The sequence below is a fragment of the Bipolaris zeicola genome, assembly GCF_000523435.1.
Source record: "Bipolaris zeicola 26-R-13 unplaced genomic scaffold scaffold_15, whole genome shotgun sequence".
NCBI lineage: Eukaryota > Fungi > Ascomycota > Dothideomycetes > Pleosporales > Pleosporaceae > Bipolaris > Bipolaris zeicola.
The window spans coordinates 108,449-123,242 of record NW_006912064.1 but is presented as its reverse complement, the minus strand read 5'-3'; the positions used below and the strand labels follow the sequence as shown (position 1 = coordinate 123,242).

Sequence of the window (14,794 nt, the reverse complement as noted above, 5' to 3'; positions counted from 1 at the left end):
TTGTTGCCAAGCCGGGGGTCTCTCCGCAACCTTGTCCAACCTACCTCCACTTGCCGCCGCCTTCAACACCGACTTCCACGCGCGAAATGGCCGGAAATGACGACAGCCTGACTGCGGCTGATGTGCCAAAGACTGGCGATCCAGAAGACCTAAAAGATTCGGATCTCCAGTATATACAATACGAACCTTCCAAGGAAGAGCAATATCTCCCCGCCATCCGTCAACTAATCTCAAAGGACCTCTCTGAGCCCTACAGTATCTATGTATACCGCTATTTCCTGTACCAATGGGGCGATCTTTGCTACATGGTATGCGCACTCTTCTGAATCTAGACTTTTTGGTTTGTTACTTCAATAACCTTCGCTAACAACTTCCTTGATAGGCGCTCTCCCCCACCAACGCTCTAATTGGCGTAATCACATGCAAGCTCGAACCGCACCGTTCAGGGACCTACCGGGGTTATGTCGCAATGCTCGCAACGAAGGAGGAATACCGAGGCCGCGGTATAGCTACCAAGCTTGTCCGGTTGGCCGTCGACGCCATGACTGCACGCGACGCCGATGAGATAGTCTTGGAGACAGAAGTGTCAAACACCGCAAGTCTGAAGTTGTATGAAAGGCTAGGCTTTATAAGAAGCAAGAGGCTGCACCGGTACTATCTGAATGGCAACGCAGCGTTTAGATTAATTCTCTACTTGAAGGAAGGTACAGCCTTGAAAAGACCACAATTCCCCGAGCACGGTGAGACGCATGGAATGAGAAGACCGGATGATGCCGAGTTATACTCATAACTTCCATTACCTATCAAGTGGGTAACAGCCTTTGCAACAACGTGTCCATAGTCTCTGACTTGGTAATAGGCTGTACCATATATCTCATGCCATCCCATACCGATCATCCTGAACTAAATCCACTGCCTATTCAGTGCCCTTTACCCAATGGTTCTTCTCGGTCCAGTGTGTGTGCTCACCAGGTCTGCCAGGAACTGGCATGAACACCACGGTACGAACACCATCGACCTCGAGGAGCAAAGCGCATGGACGGTGATGCTTAACCCATGTTGATGAGCACAAAGGGCAAGCCTTGCGCGGCTGCGGTTGGCCTGAAGGCCTATGACCATCTAGAATGTATCGGAGTATGCATGTGTCCCTGTTCGGTGGCATCGTGTCGAAGAGCTGACTGGCCGCACCGGTGATGTACTTGGACAGTTCAGTAGCCAGAAGTCTACCGAGCTCCCCAGGAATATTGCTACTCTCTTTTATCTGCCCAGCCCATTCCGGAAGATAGGGATCCGCGTCACCTATCCAAAGGGCAATCGGGTAACGACCAACCATGGGTTTAGGTAATTGAATGTTCTCAGTAGCAGCAGCTAAGAGGGGTGGAATTCCAGACTGTCGGTTGTAGACACGAGGACTTTGTACCTCATGTTCGGGTAGTTGCTTGTGACGATCATATACTGGCTTTTGTATATGAAACGACGCCATGGATTTTTGTATCCGAGTTGACAAACGCTGAATGTCAACTCGAGGGCGCTTGCTGATCACTTCTTCAATATCTTGTAGCGATTCTCGCTTCAACGATGATTGTTCATCAATGTGACTGGCTGTTCGTCCATGTACGCGTGCAGGCCCCAAGGGGATACTGTTCGAACCGGTTTTGTTGTGTGGCTTCTCGACCGAAGGAGCTTCGTACAGATCACGATATGGGTCCATCTCGAGTGGTACAGAGGCAATGAGAGTTGCTCGTGCAGGGTTAATCGTTGCGGTCCCAGCTGTAGCGGTGCGCTCCTCTGTAGCCTGGACATCACTGAAAGCCTGTACAAGCTTGTCATACTTTGTCGCCTTTGCAGCGAGTCCATTAGGTCCATCGATCCTGGATTTCGTCTCTCGAAACATAAGCTGCTGCTCCCGTAAATTCTTGGCTTCGGCGATGAGGCCGTACAGACCCTGGAGACCCCCGACCTCATTCAAGCCGATACGGAATGAGTTCACATCCGAGACCAGCTCTTCAAGCTCCGGAAGACTACCGACCTTCTCTATCAGTGACCGCACAGACTGCATTTGCGACACGAGCGCTTGCAGTCCTCCGGCTTCTCGGATGATTGGCTTAAGCACGTCGGCTTCGAGGGCTTTGGCACGCATGCCCTCACGGCCAGCTTCAGCACGTAGTTGCTCAATGCTAGCTGCCTGCTCTTCGCCACTTGAGAAGCCGCAGATAACATCTCTGTATGCCCAGCAAAGCTTGCTCAGCTCCTCATGTCTTGTTATAAGCTTTCGATAGCGCTGCTCAAGCGTTTCGTACTCGTAAGAAGCAAGTTGCAGTTGAGCTTGGAGCCGTCAGTGATGTTTCTGTTGACAGGATGGAGGTACCTACCATGCAGTCCACTATCATCTGGGGCGACACTCGTGTGATCGAAATCATCAAGGAGTAGTGAAGGCGAGGAGCTAACAATCTCGCCTTCTTCCAACTCACTGTCTTCACGCTTGATTAGCTTCACTCCGTCCGAGTGGGTTGCATTCTCAGAGACGCTGCGCGGCATTTTTTCTTGCGTTGTTTGTGTATATGTGCGTTGGAAGGAGTTTCTAGTGGGTGAGAGACGTGATGCGGGTTTCACATGGTAGGAGGGGTGTTTGTTTACTCCCAAGACTGATCCGTGGAAGTTGCGGGTAAGCACGATGGCCATGTCACAGGGAAGTGGCAAGTCTCAAAATAGCAACTTCACTTCGCAGCGCCCTCACATGAGATGCTGCCACATATCAATGAGTGTAAGAATGAATGTTGAGCACAGAAAATGATACATGACGCAACTTGATGCTACTTTGATACTGAAGTTTTCCAAAACTGATACTTTCATCCGCTTCCGAATCTATGGCCATAGCCTACAGCTCAATTTCCAGCTTCACAATCTCACCTGGAGGTATCTTTTGCGCCTCACAGTGCATGAGAGAGGGGTACTGTGGATGCATCGATTTCGTAGCGTTGATTTTACGGTGCAAAGCTCGCAGGATGCTTGTCGAGTCGCAGTATATTATCAGGTTGATATCATCTGATTTAGGTATATCCGAAGCTTTGAAGTAGAGGGTTGCGGGCTACAGTATATTGTGTATGGACTTGTCGAATTTAAGTGTGAAGGCTACGTGCGAGACAAGTGATGTGTTGTAGTGATGAATCACTCCACGATCCTGAGATGCGAGCTGTCAGCAACTCCGATTGAGCCATTACACCCAAAAGTTTATTAATTCCTACTGTTGTCTTGTAATCAACAAGCCTTATCACTCCATCTTTGCGAGTTTCTCGATCACATCGTGGCCATCCTCACCCTCTTGTATTCCCATAGTAACAATATCTCCCTCCGAGTCGCCTGCCCCTCACGCATCAACATCGACGACTGCGAGCCCCAAGGACAGTATTGCGTAGGATTAGGCCCTTCGAAGCGTCCAAGACCAGTAAGGTAATCTCCAGGAACACCGAAGCTTCATTTGACCTACAAGCTGTCAGCCATGAATCAAATTTCAGGTTGCTTTTTCTGACTGACCATGGATGCCCACTATACTACGAAGTCTATCGGCCTTGCAGTAGTGACGCGCACTATGCTACCAAGGTGCCTGCGATCATGGTCTGGAGCCCTTTGGCAAAAGGTATATCCGGATTGATATGATGTCCATCTCTGAATTTGATAGCTACATCATGCCCCATAACCATATCTTCTGAGAGTGCGCAATCGCCTTAGCGACTCTACTAACCCTCTGGAAAAGTTTCTTTTGCGAGGGTTGAAACCTTGGTATCCATTCTCGCCTACTTTGGGTGGCTTGACGGCGAGATAGGTGGCTTGGAAAGCAAGAGACGTGACTGGTTCTGTAGAGAGCTGATATCAGCTTGGTGTGCAGACACACCAGAACAGGAAAGTGACGCAGTCTTGACAAGGCTCACATCTGTTGGTGAATCTATCTCGTCGTCCTCTTGACCGAGCTCGGCCGCAATCATTATACCGACAGCTTTGGCCGAGGTATGTATTGCCCAAGTGGCAAATGCATCTCGTCTCGGTATGTGGAGGTGCTGGAGAGATGCTGGAGAAGCCGGGGTGCGGGTCCCACTCACATATAATTCCCGCCCGTACTCGACCGAGATGCCTTCAGCGGCCCACTTTCTTGACACTGGGGCTTGTAGGCGCCCCATCTGGAGCGGCCGTGAACGGGCGGGAACGCGCCTGGACGTGTAATTTGCTGAAGCCATAGAACTGTATATGTATGAGCAGCGTCGTGTACGTAGTAGCACATTGAACATCAAACTCCTTCCAGAAAACACTGAATTCTTAATTTCGATCTGGAATCATGGCTCCATACCTGAACGACGAAGAAACCGTCCAGCAGCCATATGGCGACTGGAGAGATGAGTTTTACGAGAAGGGTTACGTAGTGCTCAAGGGTGTAGTTCCCAAGGAGCGAGCGCTGAAGTACCGCAACAAAATGATCGACTGGCTCGGCACATTCCCCAACGACTTCGATGCCAACAAACCAGAGACATGGACCAAGGAAAACTTGCCCCAAAGTTTCAAGAACGGCATGTACCTCAACTACTGTGCTGCACACGAGAAATATGTCTGGGAGGCGAGGCAGTAAGTCCGACACATTCGCTCGAAATGTCTATATAAGCGATAGTTACTAATATCGTACGCCGTAGGGAACCTGGCGTTCTGGCCGCTTTTGAGAAACTCTGGAACACAAACGAGCTTATTGTATCTTATGACACCATCAACCTCACACTGCCAAACGCCTCGAAGATGGGCGGCTCCAAGCCATGGCCACACGTCGATCAGGCACCTGAGCGACAAGGCTTGTCATGTGTGCAGGGCATCATCAATCGTAGGTTATCATCGTTTCCGATAACACCACACCTCACTGACAGCAACTCTTAGTTTCTGAGGCTGGACCTAAAGACGGAGGCCTAGTAGTCATGGAGGGCAGTGCTAAGCTCTTCAACAAGTTCTTCAAGCAACACCCACCGGACCGAACCAAGGGCCTATTGGCAGCCCTTCATTACGACTTCTACCCCTTCCAAGACTCCGATGTGAAGTGGTATGAGGAGCATGGCTGCAAATTGGTCAAGGTCTGCGCTGAGCCTGGTGACTTGATCCTCTGGGATTCGCGGCAGATGCATTATGCCGTATACCCCGAAACGGACAACATCCGCACAATCATATATGCTTGTTATACACCAGCGGCTATGGCATCCAAGGAGGATTTGGAGAAGAAGAAAGAGATATTCGAGAAATGGGAAGCAACAACACATTGGCCACACATCAACATCCATTCACAAGGCAAAGCCATGGTGGATGGTAAAATCGATCCTTGGGAGAGAACTGAGCCGCTGGAGAAGCCCGAGTTTACGGACAAACTACTGAAATTGGCGGGAGTCAAGCCGTACTGAGAGTGTGCTCGTGGTGGTGTTTTGGTTTCTCAGTACAACAGCGAAATTTTATATAAAACGCTATAGATGTGAAAATACATGGTCCCATTCTGTGATTGCATAATTTCCGTCGATTGTGTTTTCAGTTCCATCAAAGACACCTATGGTGTCGCCGTTGCTAACGTGAGGCAAGCTGTCGATTACAGGACCCGAGTCGATTGGTGGGTTGGACGGCGCGCCTAGATCTGCTACTGCAAGCTGCTGCAGCAGGTCTTGCATGGAATACGAAGTGCGAGGACGGTCAAAATCATGCTGCTCCAGTAGAGGCAAAAGACCTTCGAGCATAGCGGAACCTTTGGCGGCGTGGACAGCGACAACTGCGTGCTTCTTCAACTCAACAGAAGCCTGTCTTAATAGACCGATGATGTGGTTTCGGGAGTCCCCACGATAATCGTGAGAGTTGGCAAGCATATCCAACGATATATAGACAGCAGCGGCGACTGTTGCTGCTGATACGGTCCACACTAGCCTGTATACTCTTGGGACCGGCTTCGCATAATGATCCAAGATGCGGTTGGCCGACTCAAGGGCAAGCTGCCTGTAATTCGTGCTGTCATCCCTGGATTCTTGAGGGTTGAGTACACGGGCGATGGACAACAGGAGGAAGTCGAGAACGTAAGCAATCAGGTATCGCTGGAATGGAATCCAATGATACTCAGATTCCCATATTATATCATCTTCGTTGGCAGGGAAACCTGGTGATAGATGGAGGGGTAGATCTCGTCGGACGGCAGTGATTTCCTCGATAGCCTTTACAAACTTCAAGTGAGTCTGGTGAGTATTTGCTTTGATGTAAATGTATATTATGTAAGAAAGACGGGACAAGATTGAGTGGTAATGTGCAGGAGAAGGAGGCTCTAAATTGGTAGACTCGGAAGAACCAGGGCTACCAATCGTGTAGAAGCTAGGCATAAAGTATTCTCCATGGTTGCTTGCAATTGAAGTCTGACAGCAAAAACTAGCGGGTGATATGGACGGCGGCCGAACCCAGCTCCCAAGCCTGTACGGTGTTTATTAGTGACACGGTACTTGGTGATATGTATTTTACAGTGATTCAGCACTTACCAGTCCCGAATGACACAGGTCCACCACAAACGACGACCCAGTTCGCGCTGCACAGGTGAAGACCATTCTGGTCTTCGACAAATGTCCTTTGAGCAGTTTGCTTCGTTGCCAAGCTTGTGCATGTCGAGGAGCCTTGCCATGCTTGTTGCAAAGCTAGAAATGAGCCATTCCCTTTGGTGCTCGCCAAAGTTGGAGTGGCATAGGCTCAATACTACAATGGCCTGCACAATGCAAAGTGACGAAGTACCGCTGAAGCCGTGTCTTTGTAGTTCCTTCAGTGCAGCCTCATACCAGAGATGAGAAGTATCAACAGCGACGGAAATAGGATCAGCACGAGGCATGCCTAGCTGAGGCAGGTGGGCTGCACTTGGTACATCTTCCGGGTCGGAATAGAGGATGCCAACAGCCAGGACAGCAAAATAAAGAGCGACCCATAGCCTTTGTTCGGTCTTGATGCCGGCACCAAGTTCTACATTTTTCCAAAAGTCGTGATGCTCGGCCAGGAAGTCGTTGGCGTTGACGGCGCAGTGTATCCAGCCAAGTGTCTGCAGGGAAAAGGTGACAATGCCAAGGCTAGCCTCCCGACTCGGAAGAAGCAGAAATAGTGGATCAGCTGCGGGTTCGTAGAGACCATTGAGGATCGCTTTCTCGGCCCCGGCTCGGGCGGCTGCACCCACCTTGATGCCGAGATCGAACTGCTCAAAGGCGGGAACTAGGTCCTCAAGTGTTGCTGCAGGCTGGGTGTAATCTGTGGATTCACTGGTGCGGCTGTGGCCACATGGCTTGGACAGAGCAAGGGCTGTCTCGAGCTCGGCAATTTGCGCCTGGAGGGCATTGCGTTCGCGGAGCAAGTCTTGCAGTTGAATGTCTGCTGGGCTGCCAGCGTCTTCGGCAGTGTAGACAGTCAACTGGCCCCTCACCCGGGCAATCGGTCGCTTGCACTCATGGGCAGCATTCCTGCGGATGCATGGCTGGCAGGGGCTCTTCTTGTCGCATTTGATTTTGCGCCGCCCGCACTCGATGCACGACCGGGACACGCGCTGCGAAGTCTTGATGGCAGGCTCACTCATTAGACCGTGGGTGTTATTGTCGGTGTTGTTGTTGACTATGGTTATTATGATGATCCTGACTGGAATGATGACGATGACACTGATGATGACGATGATTTGCTGACGAGACGAGCATGACTGAGGCTGAAGTTGGCTCCCACTACTACTAACCTACCGCTCGGGCTTCACTTCCCCGCGAAACGATTCCCCCCTGGCCAGACCCACCCATCCCCACACCCTAAACCCGCGCCCTCCACAATCCGTACGCGTACTTATTGGGCTGGGCGGCTCAGCTCGGGGGAGATGTCAAAGAGCACTCCTCTGTCTGTCGCATCGACGAAATGCCCTGGCCACCACAGCGACGCCTACCCGAGGCAGTCGGGCAATACAAATTGTCCACGACGCCATGTAATTGACCCTCATCAACGCCTTCTCATCATGGCTGCTCACGACCCCAAGTCCGAGGCCAGCGCTCACATTGAAATTCTTGATGCGCACAAGAAGGCTGCAAAACCCGTCGTGGGTACCATCAGACTGTTCGATGACGACGGCATCGTTCTCATCCCGACTCCGACCAGAGATCCCAATGGTGAGCCATAGCCAGGTCGACGTTCAATGGCGAAGCCAGTCTGACCGAGACTAGATCCTCTAAACCTTCCGACATGGCAAAAGTATCTCATCCTTGTCATCGTCGGCCTCTTCGCAGCGTCCGCCAACCTCATGGCAAGCGGAATCAGTGCCATTCTGCCCATAGTCAAAGCGTCGTATAATGGAGATCCAAAGACAAGCGACCTCGCAACTTGGCCGGCATTCTTCATGGGCGTCGGAAACCTGATTGCGATTCCCGTTGCTCATGCTGTCGGGCGAAGGCCAGTCTACCTCCTGTCGACAATCGTCTTGTCTTTCGGCTGCCTCTGGTGCGCATGCAGCGGCAGCTTGGCCTCGCATATCGCCGGGAGAGACATCATGTCCATCGCTGCAGGCCAAGCTGAAGCCCTCTGTCCCATTATTGTGCAAGAGATTTTCTACTTGCACGAGAGAGGAAACGTGATTGCATGGTTTTGCGCACTCCAGACGCTTGGCACGGCAGCGCTTATTGTCTCAAGCTCGTACCTCGCAAATGATCTCGGCTGGAGGTGGTGGTATGGTGTCTTTGGTTGCCTGAGTGGAGCTATTGCTGTTCTCAGTATCCTCTTTGTAGTCGAAACAAAGTACGAGCGCACACTAGAAGCACTGAGTAAGTCATGGCCAAATTCACTGTTTGGCTCAGATGCTAACATTGCACAGCTGGCCAAGGTATCGACGAGGACGGAACGCTGGTTCCGGTAACGACAAACACAAAGCGTAAACTCGATACCATCAATTACGCTCCGCGTAGTTTTGTTCGAGACATGCTACCCTGGAATGGTCATGCACGATGGTCAGAAGCAATCACCTGCTGGAAGCACATGATCCAAATCATTTGGTTTCCCAACATTCTTTGGCTGACCTTGATCAACTCTGTGGCTCTCGGCATCTATGTGCTCATGTCAGCACTGTTTGCCGGCGTCCTGGTACAACCCCCATATCTCTGGAACTTTGATATGCTTGGCTACGTATTCGCTGGACAAATCGCTACTGCGGTCGCCGTTCCATTCTTCTGTGGATACTTGAGCGATTTGGTAGTCAAAATTTTGAGCAAAAGGCATGACGGCGTCAGTCAACCTGAGTATCGGTACATTGCTCTCATCATCCCACTAGTATCCACACTCATATCGACAATCATCTTTGGAATGACTGCGCAGCACCCTAAGGATTGGAGCTGGGCAGGCATCGCTGTTACGCTCAACTTTGAGTACTTTGGCTTCGTTGGAATTGTCGTATCCAGTTTTGTCTACTGCATGGATGCTTATCCTCAGCGCATCGATGCTGCTCTCGTTCTCATCTGCTCTCTGAGAGGTTTCATCGGCTTCGGAATCTCATTTGGTACAGTCAGCTTTGTGGAGAAGGCCGGGTATGAAGGCGCATTCAACATCTGCGCAGGTATCGTAGCAGCCTCGATGGGTCTTGGTATTCCTGTGTACTACTTTGGTGCAAAGATTCGTGCAATCACCCAAAGGTTTGCTCAGGATGATTGAGTATTGTTCGAATAGTACCTGGGTCTGTTTGGCGAATTGTTAGTGTATAGCGTGAAAAGGTAGGTGACCGGCATTGAGGAGCTGTTGTATACGTACATGTATATCTCTAGATAGATTATGAGAAATGAACTCCACATTGGAATAACCAAGGTTCTTTGGGAAGTCAAACATGTATGTTACTTGTCTTTTTTTTGCTTCTTTGCTTTGTCGAAGACTCTCGCGCGACGTCACAAAGGGGCGTGTGAGGTAGGTAGAGTAAGTACGAAGTAGTTATGTTCTGTATGTATGGCGGTGCCAAGCCAGGCTTGGGATATCGATAGCGTCACGTGAGCCCACTTGGAAATCAAAGTACGCGAACACATAATAACTATGTATAAATATAACACATCATTCCTGGTTTTTATGGTACATACGACCATAGGCGAAGTATCGAATTGGGTCCCGTTCGCTCCCCAGACATTAAACCTTCGACCGGCGGACTAGTAGTCAGGTGGGTGACCACTGGCGAATCCCCGCTGTTGTATGTTTTTGCAAGTTTTTTTTGTTTCATCTGTGTACGTCACTTGGGCAGGATCGTGATATAAGAATATATTTAACGATTAGGAAATGTACTGGATATTATCTTTCAGGGACTTCTACACATCGCATGTATGGCCTTGCAGAAAGTTGACGTCATGTGCAGCGCTCTGTAAAACTTGTATTTTGCTCCCTTACTAGTTCTTCTACTTACATCCCAGAATCAGTTTGTTTTCAAGTACCTTGTCCGTCAAGGCAGTCACTACAGACACTATTTGGGATTTATCAAAAGTAGGGATATACCAAGGATGATATTGAGCAATTCACGGACCGTAGTAAATAATAGAAAATAGAAACCCCTCAATCCATCCAAGGCACAACCACCTCCACATGATTGTATCACTATCCTGATGTGCCCTGAACATTTTACTGAGTAAGGAATTGACCTAACATCAATAGCCCTACTCTGAAAAAAAAAGAATAAAGCAACCCTCATAACACCCCCAGACATGGACGTCATTCACTTCCCCCTCTCTCGCTCCCCGCATCTCCCCTCCGATCCATCAGCCTAAAAATCCGTCTTCCCACCCATAACCTTGGCCGCATTGACCGCATTCATCTTGGCCGCCCAGCCCTGTGCAGGCACAATCTTGCGCACAGTCCTGACTTCATCCGAGGCATAACCTGGAATACGAATATTGTAGTTACGCTCGAGAATGACCTGAATATCGCGAATGTCTAGCTGGGGAGAATCGCGGAGTTTGGAGAGCTTGCAGGCATTGCTTATGACGTTATCAACAAAGTCGTCTGCAAGCTGGAGGACGGCCTAAAAAGAATGTTAGTCACGAGGTCAGTGGTTTTTGGATAAGTGAAAAACTTTACCTCTTCGACTTCAGGTGTGAGGGCTTCTTCTGAGCCACCCGTAACTTGGCGGACGAGCTCGTCTAGCTTACGCTTGCTGAGAACTCGGTCGCCGTCGCCTTCGAGCTGGAAGGGCGGTGGTCGCGGGATAACGGGCTGACCCATTGGTCCTGGCGCACCGTTGGTAGGGCCACTCATGGTTGGCCGCGCTTGACCCATGTGGACAGCTTGTGGTGAGGTTACGTTCAGGTGTCGAGGGATCGGCATCTTGGGGTTGTTCAGTTGCTCGCGCTCGCGATTGCCAAAGTTGCCACCTTGTCCACCTTGCTGCATGGGCGTGTTTGTGCGCTGGGGGTCAGTGTAGGATCGGTTCGCAGCACTAACGGCAGCCTGGTGAGAGAGGGGAACTGGCGGACCGGTTCCGGTTGCAGACTGTGGGTGCGGTGAATTGCTCTGCTGGTGTGCGTTGGCTTGCATGGGGTTGATCTGAGGTCGCTGCTGTTGGTGAAAGTTTTGTTGCTGCTGTTGCGCGAATTGCGGCATTTGATTTGGCGGCATTGTTTGCGAGTGAGGCACTGGTGGCCGAGGCTGCTGTTGCTGCTGTTGCTGCTGCTGTTGAGGAAGTGAAGGTGGCATTTGCTGGTTGAGTTGCTGTTGCTGTTGCGGTGGTTGTTGCTGGTTCCCTTGGTTTCCCTGGATGTTGTATTGTTGTTGGGGCTGGGATTGCTGAGGTTGTGGCTGTTGCTGCGTTTGCTGCTGCGGTTGCGGTTGCGGTTGCGGCTGCTGTGGCTGTCCACCCTCAACCTTGATCTGAGGCTCCTCTTTCACCTGAGGTTGCGCAGAGACATTAGGTTGCGATGGTTGTCGTTGAGGCGGCTGGGGTTGAGATTGTTGTTGCGACTGCTGCTGCTGTTGCGGTGGCGGCGGTGATTGTGCTGAGTTCTGGCCTTGGGTCTGCGCCTGTGCCTGGCCCTGTGAGTTCTGCTCGCGCTCTTCCTTCCACTGCTTCTGCAAAGCTCGAAACTTGTCGATTTGCGCCCTCATATTGGTATGCTCCTTCTCAATCTTGCCCTTCAAGACGAGTAGATCTTGTGGCAAATCTTGTCCGTTGCTTTGTCGTTCGCTCAGTTGTTGCATGAGTTTCTTTCTACTCTCGTTCAAAGAAGCCTGCTTCGCTAGCATGTTCAAGTAACCCGTCCGATATTCTTTCAGCTTGACCTCATACTCGGGCGTGCCCGGCGAAGGTCCGGTCAACGGCCCCTGCATAGGAAATTCGTGGACGTGCTTTACTATAGCAGGATCCACCTGACCGCGACCTTGGTTTTGGCCTTGGTTTGATTGCTGTTGGCCGACTGCCCCCGCGGTGTTTTCGGCGCGAGCCTGGCCGCCTTCTTGCTTAACGGGGTTCTGGTTCTGCTGGCCAGCGGCATTAGCCTGGCTTGCTTGTCCCTGGTTCTGGTTTCCCTGCTGTTGCTGTTGCTGTGCCTTCATCTTGGCCCTGTATTGGCGCTCGCGTGTAATGAACTTCTGTGACCATTCTGTCAACTTCTGGCGAGCATTGGTATTTTCCTGGCTCCCCTGCTGGTGCGTGTTGCAGATGTTCCAGAAATTCTGCATGATCAGGCGATACTTTTGCTTCTCGTCTTCAGGAAGACATTGCAGCTTGAGTATGTCGTCAGGGCGTAGCAGCTGTTGCTGCTGGCCGCTGTTGGGCTGCTGCTGCTGCTGCTGCTGGGGCTGGGGCTGCGATTCGCTCATCGTGAGGGCTGCGGACTCCCGAACCGCGCGATCAAGGCCGTCTGGGCAGTGTACGAGATTCGGTGGGGGATAGATATGACTGTTAGAATCGCGTATTTGTTGCGATTAGACGGGTGCGCGCGCGGAGAGATGGGTGTTTACGTCTGAATTATGGTGGCCGGAAGGATGAGGTTTGGAGTTGTGGTTGATCGAGGAGCCAAGCCAGCACCCAACCGTCGCGCGTTCCTTCAACAGCACGTGCACGCGTCATTCTCGACTATCGAAACAGAGACACAGCAGGACTGCGATGACGATAATAATATTAGATTACAATCCTATCTCAGATTATTATTGTTATTCCGACGCGTCTGACACCTGGCTATCCTCGGAGATGGTCTTCTTGGATCCTGCCTTCAACGCCCTTTCGCGGGCATTCCTAACCTCCCATTCAAACTCCTTGAGTGCCCTGAGCTCGCTACCAACAAACAACAGCCCCATCAATCCGTCAACGACGCCCACACTGAACCCTAGTGTGCTCAAAAGCATCAAAATAAAAGCAACATAGTTCTTTGGTGACCACCACACACCAATCAGGCACCCAATGGAGAAGGATAATTGGTAGAAAAAGTGCCCTATCCGCAGCTTGCGCTGCACTCGCTCTCTAGCCTCGTACTTCATGGTTGTAGCCAGGATCTCATCGTAAGTCTCGATGGGCAGGAACCGTTCGGGCAGGGCCGAAGGAGACAGCGGAGCAGCTGACAGAGCAGTCGGAGTCCTCGTCAGCGTCGCCTCCACAGAGAAATGGTCACTGAGAGAGCAGTGTAAGGTAGGATGGCGCATTGCCATGCCCACATTCGCTTCCTTCAGCTCCCACTCCGCTGTCTCTTCTTTTGTCTCTGGGTTCTGAAATCTTCCACTGCTGTAAAAGATATAATCTAGCCGCTTCGCATTGGGGTCTTCGACGGCAGGATCTATCTGCACGTTTTCGCCCTTAGCAAGACGTCTCTGTTGGCCCTTGTTCCACCTCCAGGAGTTGAATTCGCTGTCACATGTTGCGCCATTGATAGTCATATTGAACTCGGCAGATGGCATCGGTACGCATCGACGGCGTTCAACCTCGTCCCTTGCTGCGCCGATCGAAGAATCGGGATGGATTATACGCCATACATCGCGGACTGGCGAGTGCGTCTCGATTATACGGTGTGCGAGGGATAAAGGAATCATATTAAAGTCGCCCATGCCGATGACGAGGTGACCACGTTCGGCGGCTGCACGCATGAGCTTTGTGATCTCCCATGCTTGGGCTGTGCGGTGGCAGATGTAGGAGTCGTGGGGTTCGCTTTCGTAGGGGGCGTGGAGCTATTCATGTCAGCGTGTGCATTTCGAATACTCGTCAACAGTATTGAGAACATACATGTGTACAGAAGACTTCCGCGATATCTCCCCGGGAGGGTCCTATTTGTATCTTTGCACAAGCAACACCTTTACCAACGAACCAATCTCCACGGTAGAATGCAGCAGGCCGTCCATTGAGTGGATAGCGCACCATGTTGCTCTCGATGATGGGCCATCGAGACAAGATGACTAGCCCGCCACCAAAAATGCCACTGTGATAGAACTTGCCATATGGCAGTATGTGCTTTGTCTTGTCACGAATCGCACGGTAGTCTTCTTGAGTCCAACACTCTTGCAGGCCGACGATATCTGGCTGCGGACTTGCAGCGGCGATTTGAACACCGATTTCGGTAAGACGCTCATTGCGAAGTTTGGAGATGAACTTGAGGCCCCAGCAGTTGAGCGAGAGGATGCGCATATTTGTGGGTGATTGACCGGTCTCGGAAGCCATGGTGAATATGTATCACCTCGAGAATAGCGGAGTGTAAATGCAATGATGCAACTGGGGAAATAGTTCCTGAAATGCTGCAGGGGTGCTCCTCACCGCCCGCACGCTAACGCCCATATTGCCGATCCGTCGCGTTTTCCA

At 51.1% G+C, this 14,794-nt stretch overlaps 5 protein-coding genes across 5 annotated transcripts; 2 read left to right on the top strand and 3 right to left on the bottom strand.

The window, feature by feature from the left end:
• Positions 1 to 86: 86 nt before the first annotated feature.
• Positions 87 to 790, top strand: COCCADRAFT_85842 (uncharacterized protein; the record flags this gene model as incomplete). Its single annotated transcript, XM_007710197.1, has 2 exons — positions 87 to 308; positions 383 to 790. The coding sequence occupies 2 exons, from the start codon at positions 87 to 89 to the stop codon at positions 788 to 790; spliced, it is 630 nt and encodes a 209-aa protein (XP_007708387.1).
• A 126-nt stretch (positions 791 to 916) lies between these two features.
• On the bottom strand, positions 917 to 2,538 carry COCCADRAFT_1750 (uncharacterized protein; the record flags this gene model as incomplete). Its single annotated transcript, XM_007710135.1, has 2 exons — positions 917 to 2,325; positions 2,373 to 2,538. The coding sequence occupies 2 exons, from the start codon at positions 2,536 to 2,538 to the stop codon at positions 917 to 919; spliced, it is 1,575 nt and encodes a 524-aa protein (XP_007708325.1).
• A 1,792-nt stretch (positions 2,539 to 4,330) lies between these two features.
• On the top strand, positions 4,331 to 9,696 carry COCCADRAFT_33426 (uncharacterized protein; the record flags this gene model as incomplete). The annotated part of the gene is made up of 7 exons (XM_007710173.1): positions 4,331 to 4,614; positions 4,680 to 4,861; positions 4,915 to 5,334; positions 6,236 to 6,239; positions 7,939 to 8,168; positions 8,223 to 8,816; positions 8,867 to 9,696. The coding sequence occupies 7 exons, from the start codon at positions 4,331 to 4,333 to the stop codon at positions 9,694 to 9,696; spliced, it is 2,544 nt and encodes an 847-aa protein (XP_007708363.1).
• Positions 9,697 to 10,780: 1,084 nt separating this feature from the next.
• Positions 10,781 to 12,831, bottom strand: COCCADRAFT_1746 (uncharacterized protein; the record flags this gene model as incomplete). The annotated part of the gene is made up of 2 exons (XM_007710134.1): positions 10,781 to 11,038; positions 11,095 to 12,831. The coding sequence occupies 2 exons, from the start codon at positions 12,829 to 12,831 to the stop codon at positions 10,781 to 10,783; spliced, it is 1,995 nt and encodes a 664-aa protein (XP_007708324.1).
• Positions 12,832 to 13,164: 333 nt separating this feature from the next.
• On the bottom strand, positions 13,165 to 14,656 carry COCCADRAFT_85871 (uncharacterized protein; the record flags this gene model as incomplete). Its single annotated transcript, XM_007710196.1, has 2 exons — positions 13,165 to 14,169; positions 14,225 to 14,656. The coding sequence occupies 2 exons, from the start codon at positions 14,654 to 14,656 to the stop codon at positions 13,165 to 13,167; spliced, it is 1,437 nt and encodes a 478-aa protein (XP_007708386.1).
• Between the last annotated feature and the right edge of the window lie 138 nt (positions 14,657 to 14,794).